At 60.2% G+C, this 25741-nt stretch overlaps 1 protein-coding gene across 2 annotated transcripts; it reads left to right on the top strand.

Annotated features, from left to right (window-relative positions):
• LOC119093105 (glycogen synthase kinase-3 beta) lies at nt 1–24941 on the top strand. 2 transcript variants are annotated; one of them, XM_037216004.1, is made up of 9 exons: nt 1–566; nt 13578–13666; nt 15520–15621; nt 17131–17214; nt 20316–20426; nt 21651–21888; nt 22320–22513; nt 23321–23507; nt 24145–24941. In XM_037216004.1, exons 1-9 carry the CDS (start codon nt 473–475, stop codon nt 24294–24296), a joined length of 1251 nt encoding a protein of 416 aa, XP_037071899.1. In that variant the 5' UTR covers nt 1–472; the 3' UTR covers nt 24297–24941. The 2 variants fall into 2 exon arrangements, with proteins under 2 accessions (XP_037071899.1, XP_037071898.1); XM_037216003.1 differs by lacking the exon at nt 1–566 and adding an exon at nt 7924–8452.
• Nucleotides 24942–25741: the final 800 nt, after the last annotated feature.

Genomic DNA, 25741 nt, shown 5'->3' on the forward strand with positions numbered 1-25741 from the left:
TTGCGTTGGTAACTCGCGGGATGTCGGGATTCCGTTGATTAATGGTGTTTGTGCTGGTGGATATGTGTGGGTTCGATGATAATAATCCTCAATATTGATTTGTGGAGCCAATACCGGCACATGATATTGAGAGGGATAGTTCTCCATAGCGGAAAGTTTCGATGTACCACGGTGCAAAACTGACACGATTCGATTTCCTATAATGGAAAGAGCTTGGAAGGAGAGTCAAGCAGTGCATACTGAAGCACAGTGACAAGTGAGCCTGCCAGGTGTAAGCAAATGCCAGAGATTTTTGTCTCTGGAGAAGGAAGGGAAAACAGAACTGTGCAGTGTAGAAATGCAGGTGAAGCATTGTGTGACGTGGTAGACACATGTGATCTGCAAGCTTTGTCGTCCCTCCTGAAGCTCAACCCAATCACCTCCAACAATCCCAGGGACAGGCTAGTAACATCTGGACCACTATGCTGCCAGCATGACTGGTCGTCCTCGCACAACTTCAATGTTAGAAGAGGGCCGGCAACAGCCCCAAACTCAAAATGCAAATTGGGCGAGCATTAAAATCACAAGTAAGTCCCTGAAATTGTTGTTTAACTGTTTGTGGTGACACAATGCTTAAATTTTGTCATGTGGCTTATAACAATGTTTCAGGTTACTTATATATCTCCAAGTATTTGTATGTGCTATGGGCATCTGTAATATGTTAGTGCATGCTTCACTGTCTGCACTCATATAAACATAATTGCAGTCTGAGCAGGCCTTGTACTGCCTATAATTTTTTTCGACTGATTACGATGTCTTGAGGTGTATAGATGGCAGCTGCATAATCATATATGACAGAACATTGCAAAAATATAACTTTTTTGCTTCATGGCTTAGCTTATGGCACATATAGCAGTTCATGTAATACCCATATGCCACTGGTGTATGCTATCCATGAAACATGGACCAGCAAGTGGTAGGACAGTGTATTGAGCATTACTGTGGTGGAATGGAAGTAAGTGTTGATGTACCTTTATGACAAAACATCAGTGGAACATTCCAGCTATTTTAGTGTCATGAGAAATGTAGCAACCACTTTGTTCCTATCATATCTGAGCAATGTGCAAGCAGCAAAATGTGGGTTCTCATTAGCTTTGAAGCATTGATTTTGCATGGCCAAAATATTTTGATTTTAGTCTTGGTGTTCACCTCAAGAAACCTGTTTTTCTTTGCTCCTCTGTGATACCCTGTGATAGGGCAGGGGAGTGAGAGAGAAAAAGATGCATGTGTATATTGTAGTGGAGTGAAGGAAATTGTCCCAGGTTGGATTTGAGTTTGTGGTGGTGGTGTGGAGCTTAGAGACACATTGAGTTGTTTCTTTTCATGCAGTTGTCATAAACTTGGTACTAAATTTCCCCAAATGTTTCAGGGAGCATGGACCCCCTCCCCTCAAAGTCTCATTCCTGAAACAGAATAGTTCCTGCACCTACGCACATACCTGGTTGATACTCACCTTGTGCATTGGCAACCTTACCATATGTGTATGCTAGAGATTTTGCATAAAAGATTGTGTGCGTGTCAATTTTTCAAGGCTGGATGAAATCAGTTCTGATTGTGTCTTGAATCATGTGGATCAAGCCTCCATTTGATTAATCAAGCATTCACCAGAACCGAATTCAAATGCGACTGAGACCAGCTTGGAAAAATCTGGAATGGAAGTAGATTCCGCTGGCATCGAGCACAACTCAGCAGACCAAAGTGTGAGCAGTCACATTAGCCATTTTTCAGTGGTGCCAGACATGCTCTAAAAGAATGACAGTAGCTGGTGCGGTGGTCTGGAGCATGGAAGCGGGTCGTGACCACAGTACAAAAACATGGACTACCGCGCTGAGACAAATGAAAGTGGCTTGTTCGCAAAAGCGGTCAGGAGCGGCACGTCATTTACATCTCCAAAAACACAAATGCTTACGAACAGTTTTATGTCTCACCGTCCGGCCCGCAGGGTTGGCTCCACGAGCTCAAAACACTTTTCACGATGTGATATTCCAGCTTCCGCAGATTAGAGCTGGTTCGATTCACAGAACGTCACCAGTTACAGGTGTGGGGTCACACGAGTGCATTGGGTCTTGGTGTCATCTCATGGTATTGGGTGTCGCTCAGCACGGTTTCGATTCGAACTGCACCCGTCCATGCTGCTTGTCGTCTGGATCATTTGGCCAGGTGGCCGGACCTGAGCAGGATCAGACTGCCGGACCTGAGCGGGATCGTACTGCCCGACCTGAGCAGGATCAGACTGCCGGACCTGAGCAGGATCGGACTGCCCGACCTGAGCGGGATCGGACTGCCGGACCTGAGCAGGATCGGACTGCCCGACCTGAGCGGGATCGGACTGCCGGACCTGAGCAGGATCGGACTGCCGGACCTGAGCAGGATCGGACTGCCCGACCTGAGCAGGATCGGACCGCCCGACCTGAGCAGGATCGGACTGCCGGACCTGAGCAGGATCGGGCTGCCGGACCTGAGTAGTATCGGACTGCCCGACCTGAGCAGGATCGGACCGCAGGACCTGAGCAGGATCGGACTGCCCGACCTGAGCAGGGAAACAGTTAGGCTGCGTCACCATTATCTCTTGGTAATGCTAATCTGGTTGACGGAGGAAGCAGGAAGGGATGTCTATCTCGCGCATCTGATTGTTTTTTTCTCAGCTCAGGCTACCGTTGCAACATATAGGCAGCATCAACTATAAAGTAGGTGAAGTCATAGAAGCTTGCAGTACGGTTTGCGACAGAAATCAAGCAATTCCCCGCGTACTCAGCGCAAAATTGGATAGTCAGTACCGATGGGGTACAATTCTGTTCTCAGGGAAGGACTAGTAAAATCCGACCACTCTGTGCGTGAAGATGGCTGGCTGCGCGACGCTGGTGTTAATCAACGTCAAATGCGTACGCTGTGTACGCTGTGGCTAATCTCCGGAGCCGCGGCATATCGCTCAACCCATATGTGATGTATCACTTAGCAAGTTTCATAACGGTTCCTCAAACGCTGCTGAGCCCAAACAGGAAGCCCAGATGCCCATTTGTACAAGGTATAGACGTTTTGCGCGCTTCTACAGTGATGGTCCTAAAACGTCATACGGTACAGAATCCGCGTCGTCTCTGGGCAGCGAGCGGATGTCACTGCCCCGTTCGGCCTCCGTTTCTACTGCTGAACTGTTCGCCAGCACGCGCTGCCTTGACTGTCATAGCTTCAACAATCCACAGTGTACCGCTGAACTGTTCGCCAGCACGCGCTGCTTTGACTGTGTCTTACAGCTTCAACAGTCCACAGTCTACCGCTGAACTGTTCGCCAGCACGTGCTGCTTTGACTGTGTCTCACAGCTTCAACGGTCCACAGTCTACCGCTGAACTGTTCGCCAGCACGCGCTGCTTTGACTGTGTCTCACAGCTTCAACAGTCCACAGTCTACTGCTGAACTGTTCGCCAGCACGCGCTGCTTTGACTGTGCCTCACAGCTTCAACAGTCCACATTCTACTGCTGAACTGTTCGCCAGCACGCGCTGCTTTGACTGTGTCTCACAGCTTCAACAGTCCACAGTCTTTACTAATTCACTCGGCTCCGTTGTAGCGATTGAGAACGCCCATACGCCGAACACGCATTTAGCACCGCTGACCGCAAGAAAACTCGCTGAGCTGGGAGGAAATGGAAGGCACTTAGCGCTGACCAGGATCCCGAGCCACGTGGGGCTGTAAAGCAACGGGTCGGCAGACCAGGCGGCCAAATCTGCCATGCTTCCTATACCGGGCATTGCGCTGCTAATCCCTGCAAACGGCATGTACTTGAAAGGGAATGAGTATATGCGTGCCAAATAGCAAGCCAGGTGGAGCGAGGAGCACTATTCAGAGAAGCTGAAAGCTATCAAACCATTCATAGGCTCCGGGGTGTCATCATTTCTGAAATCACGTAAAGAAGGGGTAACATTTACACGCCTACGCATTGGCCATGCTTACAGCAGGCACACATTTCGGTAAACAACGCGCAACAATTTCCCTCATGCAACGGATGCGGCGAAAGGCTGACTGTCGCCAATGTCTTGGTCCACTGTCGGCAGCTGCCTGCCGAGAGGCAGAAATCCTTCGGTGGCCGTAGGCCGTTGACGTCATTAATCAGAGAGCATTCCGAAATATTGCGTCATCAATTGCTTAAGTTTTTACGCGCTACTGGTCTGCATGTCATGCTCGCCTTTTTAGCAGTATTACACTGAGGAAGTAGTGGGTTCAGTCACGAGATGTCCTCAGTAGCCGATGCGCTCACGAAACCCGCGAACATCCTCGTCAGTCGTGGAAGCTTCCAAAATGACTGATTACGTCATATTATAACAATAATAATAATGATTATTATTATTATCAACTGTTAGTATTATTGTTTTTATGGCCACTATGATTATTATGATTATGGTTATTATTATTATTATTATTTTTATTATTATTATTATTATTATTATTATTATTATTACTATTGCTGTTGTTGTTGTTGGATACCGTACACAGGTAGGGCGACCCTCACGAATTTTGTGATGAAAGATTATGAGTGGCACGTTAGCTACTAGAATTATTTTTTTTATTTTTCGGCTGTGGGCTGAGTGATGAAATCGAAAACAACCCGGAGAAGAGCATGAGTTAAAATCCTGGCAAATGCATGTGTGGATTATTTATGTTCGTTACCTCGACAAGCAGCCAAGGGGCGGATGGTGTCTAGACATATGTTCTTGAGGTGGGGGGGGGGGGGGGGTAAAGCGTCGCGGTGTGTAGCACGGGAAAAGAGCATACAGTGTTCGGAAAATTCGCGGCGTATTATGTGTATGGGCATCATAAATGACAGACGGATCGCTTGATGTTTCTCGTATGGGACGCGCTGGTTCTCCCGCTAATTCGGATTATCGACTGCCGAACCTTCAATAAGCGGCCGGTATTTGTCGTTGCAAGGACTCGCCATGTTCCCACAATCCGGGAACGGTCGTACTGAGTTCTTGCAAAACTTGGGCAAGATTTCACAACCACAGTCCTTGCACATGCTTAAGATAACCCAAATGGGTTGATACGGCATGCCTTATTGTATTACTCCAGCATTGATTGACAAGTCATCGATGTGCGTTGCGCTTTATAAGGGTGGCTTACGGACTCTAGGCCTCAATGGCTCAGAAGGATGAAGCTAAAGACACAGGTTTGGACTGGATTAGTACAGGGTCCAGCATTTAGCCGGCTCAATGTTGCAATAAAAAATGGCATGTTTGACAGTCACTTGATCAGGGACATCGCCGGTGGGTTAAAGATACAGGTTGGATATGTGAAGACCGAGCAATGACGCGGTCATGTAGTTAATTACAGCACATCATCGGATTGATTTTAAAGACTGACAAATGTAACTGCGTCGTTCTTTCGAGAATGTTCGGTGCACGCGTGTCATGTTAGAATATGGTCTTGTTATGGCAGCTGCACTGACGTGTAAATCTCGCGCTCCAATCCCGGTTCCACGATGGCCTATAGGCTGCAATATGGTCACCTTAGTCGGTGACACTCTGCAATAGCATGTGCGATGACGTGTGGCGCGCTCCCTGTGAAAGAAATGCTCACATTAGAATTTACATTATGCCTAAGAAAACCGAACTGTGCCGTGTTATTGCTCTGACCGTACGTATTATATGGCCATAGCTATGTCACCGAAGGTAAGGTGTGGCCGATGAGTGCTGGAGCGATAACTGGTGTAAAATTACCGCCGTGTCCCAGATGACGTAATGCCAGGCTGTGGCCCCGACTTTGGCGAGAGAGCCGCATCTGTGGCGTTAGGCGCCGGCCGGGCAGTAAAGCCCTGCCGCAGCCTTGCCCAAACGACCCGACTTTGCGTCGTAAATCATTCAGATATGGGCGACCACCGGCTGTCAGTTTGGTCGCGTCTGACCTCGGGACCTCTGCAATATAGCAACGCGTATGAGGACCACCTCGGAACAGCTTGGCTGGGACGGAACACTGCGGGAAATAAGTAGAAAAGGAAGAAACCAGATGTGCGTGTTCCTGGTCGCCAACAATACCCTGAAATAACGTCGCTTCAGTGGGGTGACTGTTGCTTTGCCTGCCATGTCGTGTTATCCACAGTTAAGGAACAATATAAACGATGGGATATGCATTATTCAAATTTTAGCCACCTGCACTCTAGCTCAGCGTGACTCGTCTCCGGTTGGCCGCAAGGGAAGGATTCATGAAGGGCGACTGGTTCCACGCCCGGAGGCGAAACCGCCAGCGAGCTCATCAGTGGGCTGCGGTGAAGGGCAGGGCTGCCCGGTCCTTGGTGGCCAGACTGCGGCTGCCACTAGTCTGACATCCACGGTCACATACCACCACGACGAATGTGGATAACTCCAATGAGGTGCCTGCCTGATTGGGTGCGGATGAAATGACACCTACCGGACACATTTTAGGCTGGTGTGTTTCCAGAAGCTATTAATGGATTTGAATGATGCTGCGTTTATCGTATTTCTTTAATGTGCAGTGTTTGCAAAACGGTTGCACTTTTTACGTTGGGACCTGACAGATGGGAAGTTATATCCCTATTTCCTTTGCTTGCACGTAATGATGTCTTTCCTTTGTTCAGATGTATGTGCTTTATCCGGGCTACATCCGTTCTCCATCGGTGCACTCTATGCTCCAGGCCATATTATAACCGTAATATACATATTTTCCCCTGATCTGGTGGTTTGACACGGGGATGACGGGAGGGGGGGGGGGGGGGGTCCCACCGGTAGTCAAGCCCTGATAGTGTAGCGGCTGATGCTGGAACCACCCGAGTCTCCGGAAGCTGCTCCTGACGATTACTACTGGCAACACAGCCAGTTGCAACCAGGCGTTATTGGACCGCACGCACTGTATGTGCACAGCTGGTGGCAAATGTAAGTGCATCGCATCACATCGCACGACGCGTGTGTGAACTTGTGGATTTCAGAGCCAATGCCAGCAGCAACGGTGTATTTAACCCTAGTGACTGGGCATCCCTGTTGCGGCAAAACGCGTGACTCTAACGTCACTGGTGCTTGCTTGTCTCATTGCCGCTGCGGTGTGCACTGAGGAGGAGCCATCCGGCTTACGTCACGCGGCTGCCGTGGCTACCGTGCAGCTCCGGCTGTGGGGCGTGGCGGCACGCTGCGGAACCGTTTCGCTCGAGGCCTTGAGCGTGGCGCCGGCCGCCGGCCGGGGCCGCACTGCCCCCGCTCACGCGGCTCCGGAGGCTGGCGGGGGCGAGCCGGTCGGCACCGCTTCCGCCTGTACCGCGCCGCACCGGGCAACACAGACGTGTCGGAGCCTCCGCAGAGCCGGTGAAAGGCGGCCGAGGCGGCCCGGCCCGGCCCGCCCGGCGGGCGGCGTGCGGCGTGCGGCTCTCAGTCGCAGCCGAGCCGGCTGAATCGACACCGGACAGCTGCTGGCGACTATCTGGGCGTTTCCAAATTTACGGAGTCGGTCGGGGTGGGCTCGAAACGCCGCGCCAAGTCCTGGCGCGTGCCCAGAGCCTGGCCGTCGCCGCTCGAGCGGAGGGTCCTCTGTCAGCCGAGGGTCAAGTTCGGCGCTCGCCGTTCCGCTGTTGCTCTCGTCCGCCGCCGCCGTGCCGGCGTCGGACGTCGCTTTGTCGCGTTGTTCCGAGCAGGCGCCATCTTCGAAGCCGGGCTGGCGGAGCGGCGTGTCGCGGCTGCCGGATGCATGGCCGTTCCGTGACCGGGCCGGGTCGGATCGGACTGGATGTTCCCTGTCGCCGCCGGCAGCGGCGGCGGGGGGGGGGGGGAGGGGCACCTGGCGCGTCGGCCGGTGACGTCACTGCCTGCAGCGCGGGACCGAGGTCGTGCGACGCCCAGCCGGCCGTCCGCACGCCGCCGCGCCGCCTCAGTCCTCGGTGTGGCGCGCGGCGCGGCACGTACGCTCCCGGTCTGTGGCTTCGCTCTGTCAGGCGTTGTGCCCCGTGCGGCTCGCGTTCTGCTGGGCTCCGCGGCTCGGCTCGGCTCTGCGAACTTCTGCACTGTGTGAACCAATCTCTGAACCGCTGTGCTCTGTGAACCGTTGTGCTCTGCGAGTCGCCGCGCCCTGCACCACGTGCGGGCCCACCATCCGCCCGGCTCCGCTGTGTGGGCCCGCCGTGACCGGCGAGCGAGCGGCGCACGAGGTGGCCATGTGGGCGAGCTGACCTCGCCGCCGCCGACGATGGGCGAGCGGAGGCGTGACCCGGTGCGGGGCGAGCGGGCGGCGAGGCACCACCACAGTATGGACAACGTGACGCGGCTGCCGGAGCCGGCGCCCGGCGCCCGGCACCGGCAGGCGGACGGGCTCGGCCGTGTGGCCGGCAAGCCCAACCGCTTCGGCTGGCGCAGCTGGAGCCAGCAGCGGCTCGGCGACCTGGCCGCCAAGAAGGTGTTCGGCTGGTTGAGGGAGCCGTCCAGTGAGTGCCGCCGGCGGGGGCGTGGTGCCCCTAGTCCGGCATTGGTCCTGCCGGCCAGTGGTGGGGGTGGGGGCGGGCACCGGCCCCGGCGACAAGGCGAGGGAAGGGGAGGGAGGCTAACGGGTCCCGGTGGCAGGCCGCATGAGGAGCTGTCGGATCACGTCAGGCGCTGTCGGAGCATGTGCTCTGCAGTTTCGTCAGACGGCGCGCCGTGTCGTCAGGCCATCAGGATACGTGCCGTGTCGTCAGGCCATGTACCGTGCAGCCCGGCGAGGCCGGACGTCGTCAGTTCACGCGGCTGTCTGTCGGGCCGCGCTCGAAGTGTTTAGTCGCGCTCACAGAAGACGTCAGTTGGCACCGAGTGGCGTCAGTTCGTAGGCGGTTCGGTCAGGTCGCGAGGCTCCGTCAGTCCACGTCATGCCGCACCGTCCGTATCCTATTTCATAAGGGACACCATGAAACGTTGCGCTGTTTAGCTAGCTGGCTTCACTGGAATTTAGTTTATTGGCATAAACAGCAGATCTCCAGCTAGTAAACCGTCCCCTTGCGGGGGAGGAGCCTTTGTGCCCCCGCCGCGTGCCGGGCCGCCCTCTCCCACGCTGCCGGCTGGGCATGCGGCCGCCCGCCGGGCTCCCGGGAACAGGGCTGCCCGTTCGGCGGCCTCTGCTGATCCGGATCGGGGCTGAGTCACGTCTCTTCGGCGAGCAGGGCTCCCCGGATGCGGGTGGGCTGAGCGATGAACGGTTGCAGTGTAGTCAGAAGTGAGCGCCGATCTGTTCTCGGTGTTCTGGTTTCGGCGGGTGACTTCACCGCACGTCCTGCCAAGTTTTCCCTCGTCGCCGGCGGCCGGCCGGCAAGACGGGCCATACACGACAAATGGCGTTCGAGGGCGGTGTGGCCCCTGCGTCTGGCGCCATTCGCAGTTTTCTGACGTCATCGTCGGGGTTGTCGGTTGTCGCGATGCTCCGTCGCGGTAGCCGTTAGGCGTGAGGTGCCAGACGGCCCGCAGCGTAATGCCGTAATGCCGTAACGCTCTCGCCGCGTGACTGATGCGATGCCGTGAGCGCGTGCGCCGTCGGGGCCGTGCCCTGCCCCCGTCAGCCGCAGACCAGCGCGGGTCTACCAGTGCGCGGTACCCGGCAGCTGGAAGCCACACACGCCGGCCTCGCGCCCTCCGATGCCTCGCACCGAATGGGGGCCGCGTTCGTAACTTGGCTCGCCGAGGCGATTTTTGGCGCGTGCTTACGCGCTGAGAAGGGCTCCGAATGTTCTAGGGACGGGTGGTTGCTGTCCGCCCTCATTTCTGGGGCTGAAAGGCTGGCCCCGTAGAAGGGGCCGTCCGCGCCAGGAGCCAGTTCAGGGCTGTTCGGTGCGGCTGTGTGATGTGTGCCGGTATGACTCGGTTGACCCCTTGACCTCTTTTACTCGTGACCTCCTTTTGTGCGCCACGCGTCAGGGGCCAACGTGGAAGGGATTTCAGGGTCGGGCCAGGCCATTGCAGGCGTCACGTTTTGATGTAAACCCCGAGAAGACGTCGTGCTGAACGTGTGCTGAAGGTTTCGCGCCTCTTGACTCGTCATTTACTTTCCCTTGCAGTTCGTGAGGAGTGGATCGTCAAATAGGGACAGCGCTGAGTCGAATCCCATGGCCATGGACGATGACAACTTCAAATCCGCGGAGTCAGACCGCGCGGAACACAGCTCTGGCCGTGTGGTGGTCAGCTTTGTCTCGGACAGACAGCGATGCCAAATCCGATCGTGTCGTCTCGCGACATCGTCACCGCCGGGTGTGCCCCCCCCCCCCCCCCCCCATGGTCAATCATCAGCGTGATCGGGCCGTAACACGGTCAAGCGCCACGGCATCAGGGTTGACGTTGGCTGTAGTCAGAAGTGCAGGCTTCCGTCAGTGCCTGTACCGGTGGTGTCGGGCTGTCAGTGTCAGTCCCGGCATCGGGTGCGCCGTTCCAGCTATGGCTTGCGTGCCGCCCAGCGTCGGGCTTCTGTAATGTCGGACAGCCGGCGCCGACCGTGTCAGGCGCCGTCGGTGTCAGCTCCGGCGCCGTCGGCGGCGTCCCAGCTATGTTCTGTTTACCGTCGGGTCCGGATGTCGACGCCCTCTGTATATCGCCGTCGGGCCCGACGACCCAAGCACGTCTGGTGGCGGCGGCGGAGCGGCTGGGTGGCTGACGTAACGCAGCGCCGGCTCCCGCTGCCGCCGGCTCCTGCCACGGTCGGCTCCTGCGATCGCCGGCTCCCGCCACCGCCGGCTCCCGCCACGGTCGGCTTCCGCTGCCGCTGGCTCCTGCGACTGCCAGCCCTCGTCGCCACCGGCTCCCGCCACCTCCGGCTCCCGTTGCCGCCGGCTCCTTCGACCGCCGGCTCCCGCCACGGCCGGCCGCCGGCGCAGCCGCACGCCGGCGCGAGACGCTGGCCTGCAGAATCGAGCGTCGAGCTGAGGACCGGACGGCGCGCGCTGAGGCGGCCGTGATGGAGAGATAGCTGGCGGTGATTTGAACGCGTCACGCCAGCGATAGCTGAGCGGGAAAGCGGACTGCCTGAAAGCCCGTAATGTACTTGTCAGGCAGGACGGTTGCATGGAAATGGATGCCCCATTCGCGAAGACCCAACGATGAAAGTGATGATCTGTATTGAACCGACATAGCCTTTGTGAAAGGGTCAGGTAGATTTATGAACAAGGACACCTCGAGAGGTCTGCAGTGACACACAATTGTTTGCGACACCTGCAATTCTTTTGATACCCTTCACCAAACAACGATTTCGTGACAGCAGACACATTTTGGGGTGCAGTTTCCTTTTCAGCTGGGGGGGGGGGGGGCTTCTGCCCTCCCCCTCTCCCCCTTCAACTTGGGCTTCAGCCCCACCCGCCCCCCTCCCCCCAACTTTGGGAAAAAGTGGGAAAAGTCCGGGGAGGAAACTGCTTTTGGCATATTTTGGGACGGGTTGCGTTATTTTTCACTGTTGATCCCCCGCCCTCGACACACACAGACACACGCTAATTTTGCGGAACTACACCTCTGTTTTGACACGAGACGCGTAAGACAACCGTGTGCTTTATTTGTTCACGGTAAACAGTGCGTTGTCTCGCTTTTCCGCATGTGTCTTAAGCCGGGGTAACCTGAAAGTGGTGCACCGATTTATGAGCATGTCTTCATTACAGCTTAGAACCCTGGCTCCTGGTCTTCAAAGTCAATGATTGGGGTGCATCCCATTATTGGGCATGAACCATGTTTTTCCATTTGTTATATAGAACAGCTGAGACAGCAGGCGGAATGAGTGGAAGCTCACTCAGAGCGGTGTGTCACGGAAGAACAACTGCAGCAGGCAGATCAAAAGCGGAGCGAAAGGTACGCGTCAGCCGGCGGTGGTGGATGGTGCGGACTGCGCATGCGCTGCGTTTGAAGAAGGCGCAGCTGTGGACAGCTGACGCGGCCGCATGTGTGAGTGGCCGGGTCACCTTCGTATGGCTGAGGTCACAGGTGAATACGTCCTGCCGACAGGCGTCATGTTCACATGGCTGCCGGGACGCTGCTGGCCGCTTGTTCACAGCTGCTGGCCGCCTGTTCACAGCTGCTGGCCGCCTGTTCACGGCTGCCGGCCGCCTGTTCACGGCTGCTGGCCGCTTGTTCACGGCTGCCGGTGTACAGGTGCAAGGATGTAAGAAAAGAGATGGAAATTTATGTTCACCTGGGGTATAAGCCTCCCGTTTGTCTGTAGACTAGGAACGGCCTTCGGGGTTGCGTAAAGAAAGTTTCTGAAATTCTAACGTGTCTCCCAGTCGGCTTGCATAAGTTCCACCTATGGCAAAGCGTCGGTGCTGCGGCCGCCGCTGCGTCCCAAACGGAAGGAGCGATCGGGAGAAAGGAGCTCGCACGCGTGCCCTCCAGCGGGGCCGGTTTCGCCGCCTGCGCGCCGCGCCGCGCCGCGTGGGCGCACCCGGAACGGCCGTGCGGACGTCCGGAGTGGCCCGCTCCAGGGCCGCCGGGGCCGGTGGCGGCGGGTGACCGGGGCGGCGGAGGGCGACCGCTGCGTGGCCGCCCCAGGGCCGCCGGGGCCGGTGGCGGCGGGTGACCGGGGTGGCGGAGGGCGACCGCTGCGTGGCCGCTCCAGGGCCGTCGGGGCCGGTGGCGGCGGGTGACCGAGGTGGCGGAGGGCGACCGCTGCGTGGCCGCTCCAGGGCCGCCGGGGCCGGTGGCGGCGGGTGACCGGGGTGGCGGAGGGCGACCGCTGCATGGCCGCTCCAGGGCCGTCGGGGCCGGTGGCGGCGGGTGACCGGGGTGGCGGAGGGCTACCGCTGCGTGGCGGCGCCGGGACCGCCGGGGCCGGGGGCGGCGGGTGACCGGGCGCCGGCGCCGCGCTGGAGGTCGCCACCGAGCTCGGTCGGCCCGGCGGCCGCCGAGGGGAACTCGTGGCGCGCTGTGATGTGGCCAGACGGGCTTCAGAAGACTGGTCGTTGTAACGCTCACCTTTGGCGGGGGAGAGGAGGGATACGGGAAGTTTGTTCAAGCTGCCGGGTTTTAGGAACGCTGCTGATTTTTGGTGGAGACTGTTGGTTTTTCCTTCAGGTTTCATCAGTGTAGCTTTCGTAATTGGTCTGTTTTGAATTTGTGAGGTGGTGGTCGTTGCGTGAGCTCCGGAGTTGTGGTGAGGGAAGCGTTTGTGGGACGCGGCTTCCCTGAATGCCCATGTGAGCATTTACCACATCCATCATGAATAGAGAGGGAAAGTATGTCGTCACTTGCAGGCTCGGCTTGATGAAGTTGGATTGACAGACAGACAGACACACCACTTTGTACGAGCCGCCCACCGATTCTCCACAATCGCCTTGCCCCCCCCCCCCCCTCCCCTCCCCTCGTGAAAGTGAAAAAGCGATCATGATCAACCATCCAGGGTGAACGAGGTTTCAGCTGGCGGTCTCAGCTGGGCGCAGATTGCGTCGTCGGACGGTCGTAACGCAGAGTGGATGACCTTGTGCAGCGGTCGTAACCGAACGCGGATGTCCGCGGCCGCGCCGCCAGCCGGCCGGCGGCACGTGACGCGGCCTTGCGTCCGATGTCGCCGCGCGTGCCGGCCGGCCGTTTACTCAGACTCGCTGTCTCTGTTCGCAGGTAAAGATGGCAGCCGGGTTACGACAGTGGTGGCCACCCCGGGCCAGGGGTCGGACCGCACGCAGGAGGTCTCGTACTCCGACACCAAGGTAGGCGCGCGCGGCCCGGGCGGCGCCCGCGCGCCGGCCGCGCGGCGCAGGCGGCGGCGCACCTGTCGCACTGTTGACGCCGGCGGCGCACGGCCAGCGCCGCACCTGTGTACGGCTGGGGATGGACTGTGCAGAGCGGCTGCGAAGCCGGCAACAGGCTCGCCGTGTTGTTGTGGGATGTTTTCGCGCTGTGGCCGCGGGTGGGTTTGGCTTGTTGGGGGCCGGGCGGCGCCCGTGCTGACTGCCTGTTGTAAGCCACGCACTGGACTGGCCGAACGTGGGATTTGATGTTTGGGAGGGCTGAACGGACTTGCGATTGGTTACTGGGGGATCCAGAAGTTTCAATTGTACGTATTGACTTGTATCGCCACATCAATAGCCACTAAGCCCGTAACCACGAGCGAGCAGTCGTGTTCATCATGGACAAATCGTGGGCAGTTGGGTAACCGTTGACCGATGACTGTCACAGCCCCTTCCACGCGCTCATTAACGTTTGCCTCCCGCAGTTCCGTAGGACCCCGTGCACAATTCTACGTTTCATTTCCTGCAAGATTGATGGCACGGGCTAGTAATGCGTTAATGTTTACGTCCTTGGAAGTTTTGTGTCCCATGTCCACATTCGGAACGCCCAACAGTAGAACATAACACACTTGCAACAAACATCTGACAGACCACGGTAATATCTGCGGCGGTCATATTGCTGAATCTGGCTGGGACAGGCATCGTGGAACGCCTCCTTGTTTAGAACGTAACACGTTAAGGATGCACAGAAACTTGCAGATGAGTGTCACAATGTTCCTATTTGCTCATGGTTTGAAACGCTGCCTGGTAGCACAGTTGTGCATTGCTTGAATTTTCCCCTGCTGTAGACGAACGCGCCTTTGGTGGTGGAAATATTCGTACGTTGCTTCTTATTTCGTGTTGGGCTCTGGACATGCTCGACGTTGCGTAATCCATTACCGTAAAGTCGGGCCTTTGTTTGGGCTGTCCATCGCTCTGGCGGCCATTACTGCCGGTCGTCCTCACATAGCACACAAAGCCGGCGCTGGAACGCTGCTGAACGGGCCGGATATTCGGTTACGGTCGAGCCGTCGGTGCCATGTCACCGACTGCCCGTGTCAGCGAATTGCCAGCGCGCCCCGCCCCTGACTGGTGCGGCTCAGTGGGCGGGTGATCCTGCGGCGTAGGGGTCGCGCCGCGCGCGCTGCTCGTGCTGGGGTCGGGCTGCTCTGATGCTGCGATTGTCCAGTCCCACCCACTTATCAATGTGTCTCGTAGCAGTCTGTGGCCCTGCTGGTCCTCCTGTCCCTGTCATTCTCTGGCACTACCGTCGCCGTCATCCCCTGACTCTTCTGTCCCCGTCATCCTCTGCTGCTGCTGTCCCCGTCATCCTCTGCTGCTGCTGTCCCCGTCATCCCCTGACCCTTCTATCCCCGTCATCCTCTGCTGCTGCTGTCGCCGTCATCCCTTGATTTTCTGTCCTCGTCATTCCCCGTCTCTGCTGTCGCCCTTTTCCCCAGCCAGTGCTGTCCTCCCCATTGAATGATCGTGCCCGAGACCCTGTGCTATTTGTAAAGCCAGTAACGTTTTCTGCAATCGGCGCCAGACCACAAAGAAACGTGCGTGTTCTGGGCCTTGCTTTGGGCTTTACCGCCAGACTGTGACCAAGCGACGTGCAGTCCACCGACACATCGACGCTGGGGGAGATGGTCAGCACCGCTGGGGCTGGCCAGGGCAGGACCGTGCTGTTGATGCATGCAGCCCACCGTCACATCGACGCTGGGAGAGATGGTCAGCACCGCAGGGACCGGCCGGGCAGGACCCTGCTGTTGATGCGACGCTTTCTGTTTCAGGTGATAGGCAATGGCAGCTTCGGGGTGGTTTACCAGGCAAAACTGTGTGATACGGGCGAGCTGGTGGCGATCAAAAAAGTGTTGCAAGACAAGCGATTTAAGGTGAGGGAATAGGCCGCCGCTCGTGGTGGAGGGCTCACGAACGGTGGCTAAAGATGGACAGCAGACCAGTCAGGGCTCCAGTGTCGCTTATGAAGGGTTGAAGGCGGCTGTGTGTATCCACGACTGTCGTCACGTGAGGCGGGGGTCTCGGTGTTGGTAGTAGTAGCGTCACGTGCGTCACGTTTGCTGAATGCGTCCCTCTCGTGCCGTCTGCGGGTACGAAGCCATTTGTTGTTGGCACACATATTCCTGAGGTGTTCTTCTCACATTTGGGAACGTTTAAGTGACAGCCTGTAAGTTTTTTTTTTCGTTTGCTGGCGCCTTGCGCGTGCCTGAGCCTGGGTTTCGTCTGGGTGAAAGTGGCGCAATATTTGTTCAGCCGAAGTCTCAGAGGCGTACGTGAGTCTCAGATGAGATCCAGTGAGCGGCGTCACGCATCCTGCAGGGAACTGTTGCCCTTGCGTGTGCCAGCGGCAGGCCGGCGGAGTAAAGCGGCGTCGTTAGTCCTGCAAAACCCGCCATCACCATCAAGGCCAGATGCCGCCCGCGGAGCAACAGCTCATTTGCTGGCACTTGTGGTTTGCTTTTGGCGCGTTACGGACCCAGAATTGAGGAGATGGCACTGGGCACGTTATTAAGCGAAGTGCCGCTACTCACAGCATTTTTCATTCATTAAAAATCATATCGATGTTTTTATCAGCTGGCAAACCATATCTACCATAGAAAATGACGCCTCAAAACGATTCCATATGACGTACTGTATTCCAGTGAGTACATGATGCGGAACTACTTGTTTGTAAATAGCCGCGGCCGGCGGTATTTTGGGTTAGACTGCTGCCCGTGGTCTTGCTCCGTGTAGTGAAGCGCTGATTTAATTACAAATTAGCAAGGAACTACGCCAGGATTTGCGTAGCCGCTTCGATTTGCCGGGCCGTCAGTGTGTGTAGGATAGCAGTCCTTGCTGCTATTTGCCGCTGGCCGTCGCCCAGTGCACTGTGTTTATGCGCGGCAGGGAGTGAAGTTATCCGGCGTTGCTTCATTAAGAGACGCCGATTATTTGCCATGGTTTAAGCCTGACAGTCGGCCGCTCTGGCGACAAGTGGTGAAACATTCAGGTATCGGTGTTTATCGCTACCTATCGGTGCTTGCACTTACGGGCTGTACCACTGCCGCTTCGTGCGTTCCGCTAGTGTTTGCGATCCTTCAGGACTAGTTGGCACCAACGCTGAATACTGAGCGCCTTTGCTGCAGTTTGGGTCCAAATGCGCCGAAGGCACATTAGTGCAGGTTCAAGCAAACAGGGGTAATGTCAACGCTTCGAACGCTGGCATCGAGCCGCGCTCTCGCATCATTATAACATGCCAGTTCTAAACTGGGTTCGGATCGAAGTTGGCGCTGTCTCCAATCGGCCTATGCATCGATTCGCCGGCCTGCAAGGAGTGCTGTGGGGCGTGGCCTACTCTAATGAATCCAATCTGTCCGTTGACGCGCTTTTTGCCCTGTTTTCAGAACCGGGAGCTGCAGATAATGAGGAAGCTGGAACATTGCAACATCGTGAAACTAAAATACTTCTTCTACTCGAGTGGGGACCAGGTCAGAATGCCTGAGGCTCTTTTGCTGTCGTCGTCGAAGACGCTCTCTTTTCTGTGTCCATCAAAATGTTGATATTTTGTCGGGGCGAGTGTCTTTATGTTTGGCCACTTGGGTGGCAAGGTTGTCAATATTTGGTTCATGCCATTACACCCTCGGCTTGGGGCTCACTGCCTGTTGCCCCTTCCTCAAAATAGACCAATCAGCGTCGAACCGAGCTGCTGTCCACCCAGCACCAAAGCGTCCTAAGCTTGACAAATGGGCCGGACAGGTCAGATGTTTGGGTTCGAAGTCAAAGGGCAACGGATTAGCGCCATCGACTTGCGCGTGTAGGGCGGCAGAGAGCCAACATTCTGGTAGCATGCAGTTATGTTTACCTCCTGCACAGCTTGCTGGATGAGCTTTGGAACACTGTGGGGGGGGGGGGGGGGCGGCTGCGGGTTCGCCTTAAAGGTTGCATTGTCCGCAAGTGGCTGTCCAGTGATCGAAAAGGATTCCAGGCATTGCTGCCTGCGACTGGTGCGTGTGCTCGTGTCTGGACTGTCCAAACGGACGTGATGTGAGCTAACCGGTGTGTAGACCATCCGGCGTCCGAATACGGAGGTGCCGCTCATGTCCGTGTCTGTGCTGGCTGAATATGATTTTCGTTCCGCGTCCGTCGCTTCATCCATTCTCCACGCGCGTGCCGGACCGGGAGACCCCATCAACGCGCCGTCAACCCGAGCTCTCCACCACCACCGGGCGACAGGACCGGCCTCCCCGGGCCCGTGGACCAGGCGGGCGGCTGGCCGCCGGCTGGGGCGGCCGGTGCCGTCCCCGCCGGCGGCCCGTGGACCGGGCGGGCGGCTGGCCGCCGGCTGGGGCCGGTGCCGTCCCCGCCGGCGGGGTGCCGTCCCCGCCGGCGGCCCGTGGACCAGGCGGGCGGCTGGCCGCCGGCTGGGGCTGGCCGGTGCCGTCGCCGCCGGCGGCCCCGACGACGGCCGTCACGGTGCGGGCCCCGGCGCCGTCGCCGCCGCTGGGCCGGAATCGATGCCGCCCAATCGGCGCCGGCCGGCGCGGCGGTCGTGCCGTGACGGCCCGCCGTCACGGCACGTGCCGGTGACGGCGGCGTGACGCGGGGAACCCCGCCCTGCGGCCGCCGGCGGTGTGTGACGGGACGCTGCCACGCCGGGCTGTCCGCACTGGGCGGCGCTCGCACGGGTCGCTGCCGCGTCCGGTGCGGCGGCGGGGAGCCCCGGGGGACGGCGTCGTCCGCCCCGGCGCCGCTCCCGTGACCGCCGCCACGCCCCGGACCACGTCAGGCGCCGCACCGGCCGGCGCCGGCGCCGGCCGCAGCCCCGCACCTCGCCGCGGCTCGGTCTGACGTGGCTGGGCCGCAGCGCCGCACCTCGCCGCGGCTCGGACTGACGTCGCCGGGCCGCAGCGCCGCGTCACCGGGATCGGATCGAACGTGAAGTGGCGGCCACTCGCAGAGCCGTTCCTTCCGAGCTCGCTCGATCGCTCGGGACATTTCGGCTGCCATCCAATCTCGAATACCCGTCTCCTGGCCGGGAAGTATGCCGGCCGGCAGCACCGACGGCTGTCCGGGGGCGGTCGCGTCTGGGCGACGGCGGTAACGGCGGCGCTCCTCGTCCGATCTGGAGCGCCGCAGCAGGTGTGCGCCCCGCCGTCCCACCTCTGACCGGCGGCGCGTCCGTCGACAGGGCATCGCCACACCCGGCGGCCGCCGTCCCCGACGCTCAACGGTGGCTGCCGAGCCGCGGCGTGGGCGAAAGCCTGCTGAATCACGGAGTTGGGGTGTCCTCGTGTCGCGTTGGTCTGCACCCACGGCCACCGAACGAGCACCCGGTGGTGCCTGGGACAGTGAACCTCAGGAGCCGTTCCAGCGGCGCTGGCGTGTAGGAATCACGGGTGAAATGGCATTGGCAGCGGTCTTGCGTGGTGAACGGTTTTGTTCTAATCTCTGTTCGGTGTACGTGACGTCATTCGCAGTTTGCTGTGGATCATTTCGCTGACGTGGGTTTTGCGATGGTGCGGTTTGCGGCGCCTGGAGCCGGTAAGCATGCGTCATCACCATCTCACGAGAAGCTCGGACTCCTGTGTAGAGCCGTGGGTCAGCTGGTTTCTCGTCACCCACGGCCGGTCACGTGATGCACGTGACAGATGTGGCTTACGAGACTGTCGCCAGGATAGGATCTGGTGGCGCCCACGTGCCGGCCGTGCCACGGCCGCCACACAGCGCGCCGTCTCTGCCAGCTGATCTGATAGGCCGTCTGCAGCGCGGTCCCTCGCGCCGCGGCCGCCCGGCCGTCCTGCCGCCTCCGCTGTCGGCGTGCCCTTGACCTCCGGGCGTGTCTGCGGCCGTCCCGGCCCGGTCCGGTCCGGTCCGGCGCCGTCGGTCGCCTGCATCCGCTCTCCCGGTGGTACCTGCTGTGTGATCGATCGCTCTGCGCTGCGTGAACTGCTGGTGTCTGACGCTGGGCTGGGAACTGCTCCTGTCCGGTCCTGGTCTGACTGGAGCTGCTGCGTCGTCCGTCCCTGTTTAGTTGGCGAGTGGCGTTGTCTGCTGTGCTCTGGTGGCAACCGAGGCTTTCGTCTGCTCTGACCGTGTGCAGTGTGCCCTCCGCTCTGTTCTGTCCTGGTATGAACCGTCGTTTGTTCCGTGCGGATGGGAGCTGCCGTTTCTCATCCTGGAGGGCGGGGATGTTGCTCTGTTAAGAACTTCTGCGGTCTGTTCCGTTCGAGGATGCGAAGTGCTCTTGTTTTTTGTCTTCCTTTTTGCTCCTGGTTGTCACAGCTGCCGTCAGTTCTGGCTGGTGTGAATTGTATTGATAGCAGACCCTCTTTCAGACTGCATCTGTATCAACATCATACCATACACTCTTGATTGTCGGGAAGAGTCAGTCACCGCCGCGGCTTGGTATTTCATTTGAGTTTGAGACTACGGTCAAGAGTGTACGGTGTAACATCGGTGTAAACTGCCGTTGTTCGGTCCAGTCCGCCAGACCAAGCAGCAGTGACCAGCAGCACCGGCTGGCAGCCGTTGTGGTGTTCCGTGCCGGGCCGTGAGACGCCGCTGACGGCATGGACGCTGTGCGCCGCAGGCCGACGAGGTGTACCTCAACCTGGTGCTCGAGTACCTGCCCGAGACGGTGTACAAGGTATCGCGCCACTACAACCGCTCCCGCCAGACCATCCCCATCAGCTTCATCAAGGTGAGCGGCCGCCCCCAGTGCCGGGGAGGGGAGGAGGCGAGGGCCCGGGAGCGCGCCGCCGAGATGGCCGTCACCGAACCGGTGGGTGTTCCGCGCCTGTTCGGTGTGTGTGTGTGTGAGGTGCCCGGCGGGGGTCGTCCGGACGGGGGGATAGCTGGGCAGGCTCGCCAGTGCGCTGACAGAGCGGCAGGACAGACGCCGCTGTACCCCGGACGGGGGATAGCTGGGCAGGCTCGTCAGTGCGCTGACAGCGCGGCAGGACAGGCGCCGCTGTACCCCCGGACGGGGGGATAGCTGGGCAGGCTCGCCAGTGCGCTGACAGCGCGGCAGGACAGACGCCGCTGTACCCCCGGACGGGGGATAGCTGGGCAGGCTCGTCAGTGCGCTGACAGCGCGGCAGGACAGGCGCCGCTGTACCCCGGACGGGGGGATAGCTGGGCAGGCTCGCCAGTGCGCTGACAGCGCGGCAGGACAGACGCCGCTGTACTCCCGGACGGGGGGATAGCTGGGCAGGCTCGCCAGCGTGCTGACAGAGCGGCAGGACAGGCGCCGCTGCACACGTGGACAAGAGGGAGTTATGGGACGGCTGTTTGCTTATGGCCGACGGAGGAGGAGGCGCCCGTCCGCCCGCCCGCCTGCCCGCTGGCGGGGCTGTGGATGGCGCTCGCGTGAGGCCCGCGGTAAATATTTGAGGCGGCTGTAAACCCTGTCACGACGGTGAGGGAAGAGCCCGGTTCGGGCGACCATCGGGGCCGCGCCCTCGGCCGGTCGCCAGTTTAGACAGGCTGTTAGCGGGCTTCCCGCCCCTCCCTTCCCTCCCCCTCCATCACCGGGCGTCCGCCCGCGTTCTGTCCCGTCCTTCCGTCGTCGGCTGGGCTGGCGCCCGGACGGTCGCGCCGCCGGATGGTCCGTGGCGGTACTGTTAGGCGATGAATCAGACAGGAAGGTTCCGCCGGCCGGTGCCCGGTCATGTACGAATAAGGCCGATGTGTGCATTGTACGACTGTTTTTAGCGAGCGTGGTGACTCATCGATGTCGATTGCTGCGGAAGCTCCCAGGGAACATGTCAGTAAGTTCTCATGGAAGGCTAGCAACACAACTGAGACGCTCTATGCGAAGTAAAATATCGCCTTGGGTGCGTTGCTCGTTTCCTGCCCCCCCCCCCCCCCCTCGTCGCCAAGCGCGTGTTCGGCTGGTGACCATCCCGCGCGTGCCCGCCTGCAGCTGTACATGTACCAGCTGTTCCGGTCGCTGGCGTACATCCACTCGCTGGGCATCTGCCACCGGGACATCAAGCCGCAGAACCTGCTGCTGGACCCGGAGTCGGGCGTGCTGAAGCTGATCGACTTCGGCAGCGCCAAGGTGCTGGTGGCCGGCGAGCCGAACGTGTCGTACATCTGCTCGCGCTACTACCGCGCGCCCGAGCTAATCTTCGGCGCCACCAACTACACGACCAACATCGGTGGGTGAGCGGTGGTGGCGGGCCGAGGCCGCGCCTGGCTGACATAAGTCGGCGAGAAGCCCGGAGAGCGCGCGCGTTGCTGCCGGACGAGCGCCGTTGGCGCCGGTATGGCCTGGCCTCGGCGGGCGTGGGTGCCGAGTCTTGGTGTAGTGCTGCTGACGGCTCTGCAGTAGGGTGGTGGTGACTGCTTGGGTACCGTGGGCGGTACTTACCGTGCGGCTCTGTAAACGTCGCGTGATGCCGACTGGACCTGTGCTGTGCTGTGCCGCCGTGCTGTCCCGACGGGGCCCCTGAGCTGTGCTGGTGACCTGAGCTGTGCTGTGCTGTGCCGCCGTCTTGTCCCAACGTGTGCCGTGACCTGTGCCGCTGGCCTGACCTGCGCTGGTGACCTGAGCTGAGCTGAGCTGACCGAGCTGCGGTGCCGCCGGCAGACGTCTGGAGTGCCGGCTGCGTGCTGGCCGAGCTGCTGCTGGGCCAGCCCATCTTCCCGGGGGACAGCGGTGTCGACCAGCTGGTCGAGATCATCAAGGTGCTGGGCACGCCCACGCGCGAGCAGCTGGGCGAGATGAACCCCAACTACACCGAGTTCAAGTTCCCGCAGATCTGCGCCCACCCCTGGCAGAAGGTGAGAGCGGCGGCCGGAGACGAGAGCTTCCGCGGCTCGGGCGCAGCTCGTCGGGCATGTGCGCGAGCGGTGGTGGGCTCTAGTCTCCGCGACGGTGGTATTTTATTCTCTCTGGCGGCCATCGGTGTGGAAAACCACGTCACTGGGGTTGGCGGGAGCACGCGCCGTGACGTTACGGGGCGGGTGAACTGGGCGTCGCCGGGCTCACTCCGGTGTCAGGCGGTGTCGGACACTCGACGCTGCCAGCTGCCGGCGCCGGCGACGGACCGCACGGGGCGCCGGCGCGCCCGACGCCGCGTCGAGGCGCGCCGGACCGGCCGCGGTGTTGTTTCGCCCGCGGAGCTCGCCGCCGCCGGCGACGGCAGCCGGTGGCGCCATCCGCACGGTGTCGATAAGTCGATGTGGTGCGGGCCCCGATTGCGTGTCGGATCGCCACGCCGCGAGCTCGGCGGTTGGCACAGCCGGGCCGGTCGACGGGCTACGCTCGCATGCTGGAGCTATTACCGCGCCGCCGTCATTACGACCGGCGCGCTTTGCGGTGCCGAGTGGAAACGACAATTGCGGTGCTAAAGTCGGTAGTGCACGACTCGCCGCGTACGCAGGGCGACGTGCCGTCTGTGTTCTGGGACATTTCTCCCGTTTTTCACCACTACCGCGCGCATACGATTTTTGTGCCGCCTCTGAAATGCCTACTTCTGACGCCGCTCGTGTGTCTTCCTCGTTCTCTGTCCGACGTCCCCCCCCCCCCCCCTCCGGCCCCGAGAGTTGGCCCACCTGACGGGGCCGGGCCCGGCGGCGCCGCTGCAGGTGTTCCGGGCGCGCACGCCGCCCGAGGCCATCGAGCTGGTGTCACGGCTGCTGCAGTACACGCCCACCAGCCGCGCCTCGCCGCTGCAGGCGTGCGCGCACCCCTTCTTCGGCGAGCTGCGCGAGCCGCAGGCGCGCCTGCCCAGCGGCCGCCAGCTGCCGCCGCTCTTCAACTTCACCGAGCAGGGTCAGTTCCGGAATGGCGCGCAACGAGGGCGCTGAGTGCTCGGGCGGCCTGCCCACCTGCCGGGGTGGGCGTGAGAGAGCGCGGAGACCGCGGCGCTGCGTGTCGGGGGCACACTTGTGCCCGGTTGCCCTGATCGGGGAGTGACGTAGGGTTCCGGATGGACACGTGATCCGGTATCATTGGTGTAAGTGATTAAGTGATCGTACGAAAGGATCAGTCGTAATGTGTGCGCTCCGGTTTAGAGTTGTGTGTCGTGAATGCTCGAATTGGGTCGCAGAACATGAAGAGGCAGCGCGGGATAATAGATTTAACGATGCCCGATTAAGGCCTGGTCGTCATGGCGCTCGTGTGCCCTGTTAATTCCCGTCCACGTCGCTGGTCGGCCAACGAAGACGAGCATAAATCGAACCACAAACGGTCTCCCCGTTTCTGATCGGATCAGCTTCGTCGCCGATGTGATCCGGCGGTGCAGTAGTGTCCAGGCCTAGACCGGTCTACGTAAAACGGTTCTGAAATGTGCCAGAACTATTCGATGTAAAAGACCTCACAGAAAACGACCGGCGCTCACCGTCGGGTACGGCCACGTTATCATCTGGCCGCCGGGCCGCGCCTCTCACGCCGTCCTGGCCGTCCGCAGAGCTGAAGGTGTGCCCGTCGCTGACTAGCACGCTGCTGCCGGCGCATGCGCGGAGTGGCTCGGAGGCAGAGGGCGCCGCCGCCGCCACCACGGACGCGGCCGGTGCCGGCGGCGGCGCCGACCCGGCCTCGCCCAGCGCCGCCAACGCCTGAGGAGCTGGAGAGGCCTGAGGAGCCGGCGTTGCCCTGTGACCGCCGCCGGCCGACCCGGCCTCGCCCAGCGCCGCCAACGCCTGAGGAGCTGGAGAGGCCTGAGGAGCCGGCGTTGCCCTGTGGCCGCCGCCGGCCGACCCGGCCTCGCCCAGCGCCGCCAACGCCTGAGGAGCTGGAGAGGCCTGAGGAGCCGGCGTTGCCCTGTGACCGCCGCCGGCGGCTGTCGCCCGGCCGTGACGGGTTAGAGGGCCTTCTCTCAGCGGGGGTCGGGCGGGCTGTGCCAGCAGCACCTGCGGCCGCCGCACGGGCTACAGGGACGAGGTGCGAGGTGCAGGGACGGGTGGGGGGACGGCGCGTTGCGCGCTGGCGCATACCCGGCGCCCGGCGGGGGCGCGTACTGTGGCAATATTCACGCGTGACGTGCTTGATCAGTTGTTGCCGGTGTTTTGTGTGCCGCGGCGTGGCCCATTTTACGCGTGCACTGCACGTGCCGAATGCACGCCTCGCGCGTACGTGCATAATGAATGAGGATGTGTTAAGACTTGTAGAGGATGCGGAGGACCAGGAGGACGCGTACCGCGGCCGGCCGGCCGGTCCAGGCCGGCGCTCGTCGCGCCTGCTCAGAGTCGTGCCATCGGGGACGAGGCCCGCCGCGGGGCGGCGGCCGCCGCGGGTTTTCCCGGTGGCGCCCGGCGCGCCCCGCGCCGCCGTCCCCGCGGCGGCCGCGCCCTCGTGCGCATGTGTATGCGCGTGTGCGTGCGCGTGTGTGCTGCGCCCACTGCGGCGTCGGTCACGTGACAAGGGTGGTGTTCTCGTCGTCGCCGGGCGCCGCCCCGAGACAGCCCGCAGCTCCCACCGGTGCTCAGCACGCGCTGTTGGTTCACGTTTAGCGGTTTTGTATGGTGTACTGTCTTACCTCCGGCGCGAACTGGACGAGGCTCGTGACAGCAATGCGTGGCGAGGGCGAGGCCGCCGCCGCCTCGACACGGCGTCCTCCACCGCTGGCGGCGCCGCTCGTGCGCCAGGGCACCCTAGCTATGTGATCATAATTTTTAGCCTAGTGTCCCATGTTGTAAAGTTGTACCTTAATGATAACACGATGAGCCAAGCGATCGGCGTTTTTCGGAGGATGGATGTAGGGCTGGCCTGGATACGCCGCGTGACCGGTAGTTGGCGGCGGCCGAGACCGGGTGAATGATTTAGCTACTTAGGTGGGCTCTGGACGTATGGTGGGATGAGATTTGAGAGGTGGTCCGGGTGGAGGGGACGCGTGAGAGCTGGAGAGGTTGGACGCGTTAGCGTGTCGGAGAGCCGTGCGTTGGATACAGAGATCTTGATTTGGATTTGCCCCGTCTAAAATGAATAAGCATTTGGTAAAATTGCAGCCCGTTAGGGTTTCGAGAAAGAACTGGGGCAAAAAGTGTACGGGATATATAGCGGATAGA

The sequence above is a fragment of the Pollicipes pollicipes genome, unplaced genomic scaffold (genome assembly GCF_011947565.3).
Source record: "Pollicipes pollicipes isolate AB1234 unplaced genomic scaffold, Ppol_2.1 Scaffold_4002;HRSCAF=4701_pilon_pilon_pilon, whole genome shotgun sequence".
NCBI classification, from domain to species: domain Eukaryota; kingdom Metazoa; phylum Arthropoda; class Thecostraca; order Pollicipedomorpha; family Pollicipedidae; genus Pollicipes; species Pollicipes pollicipes.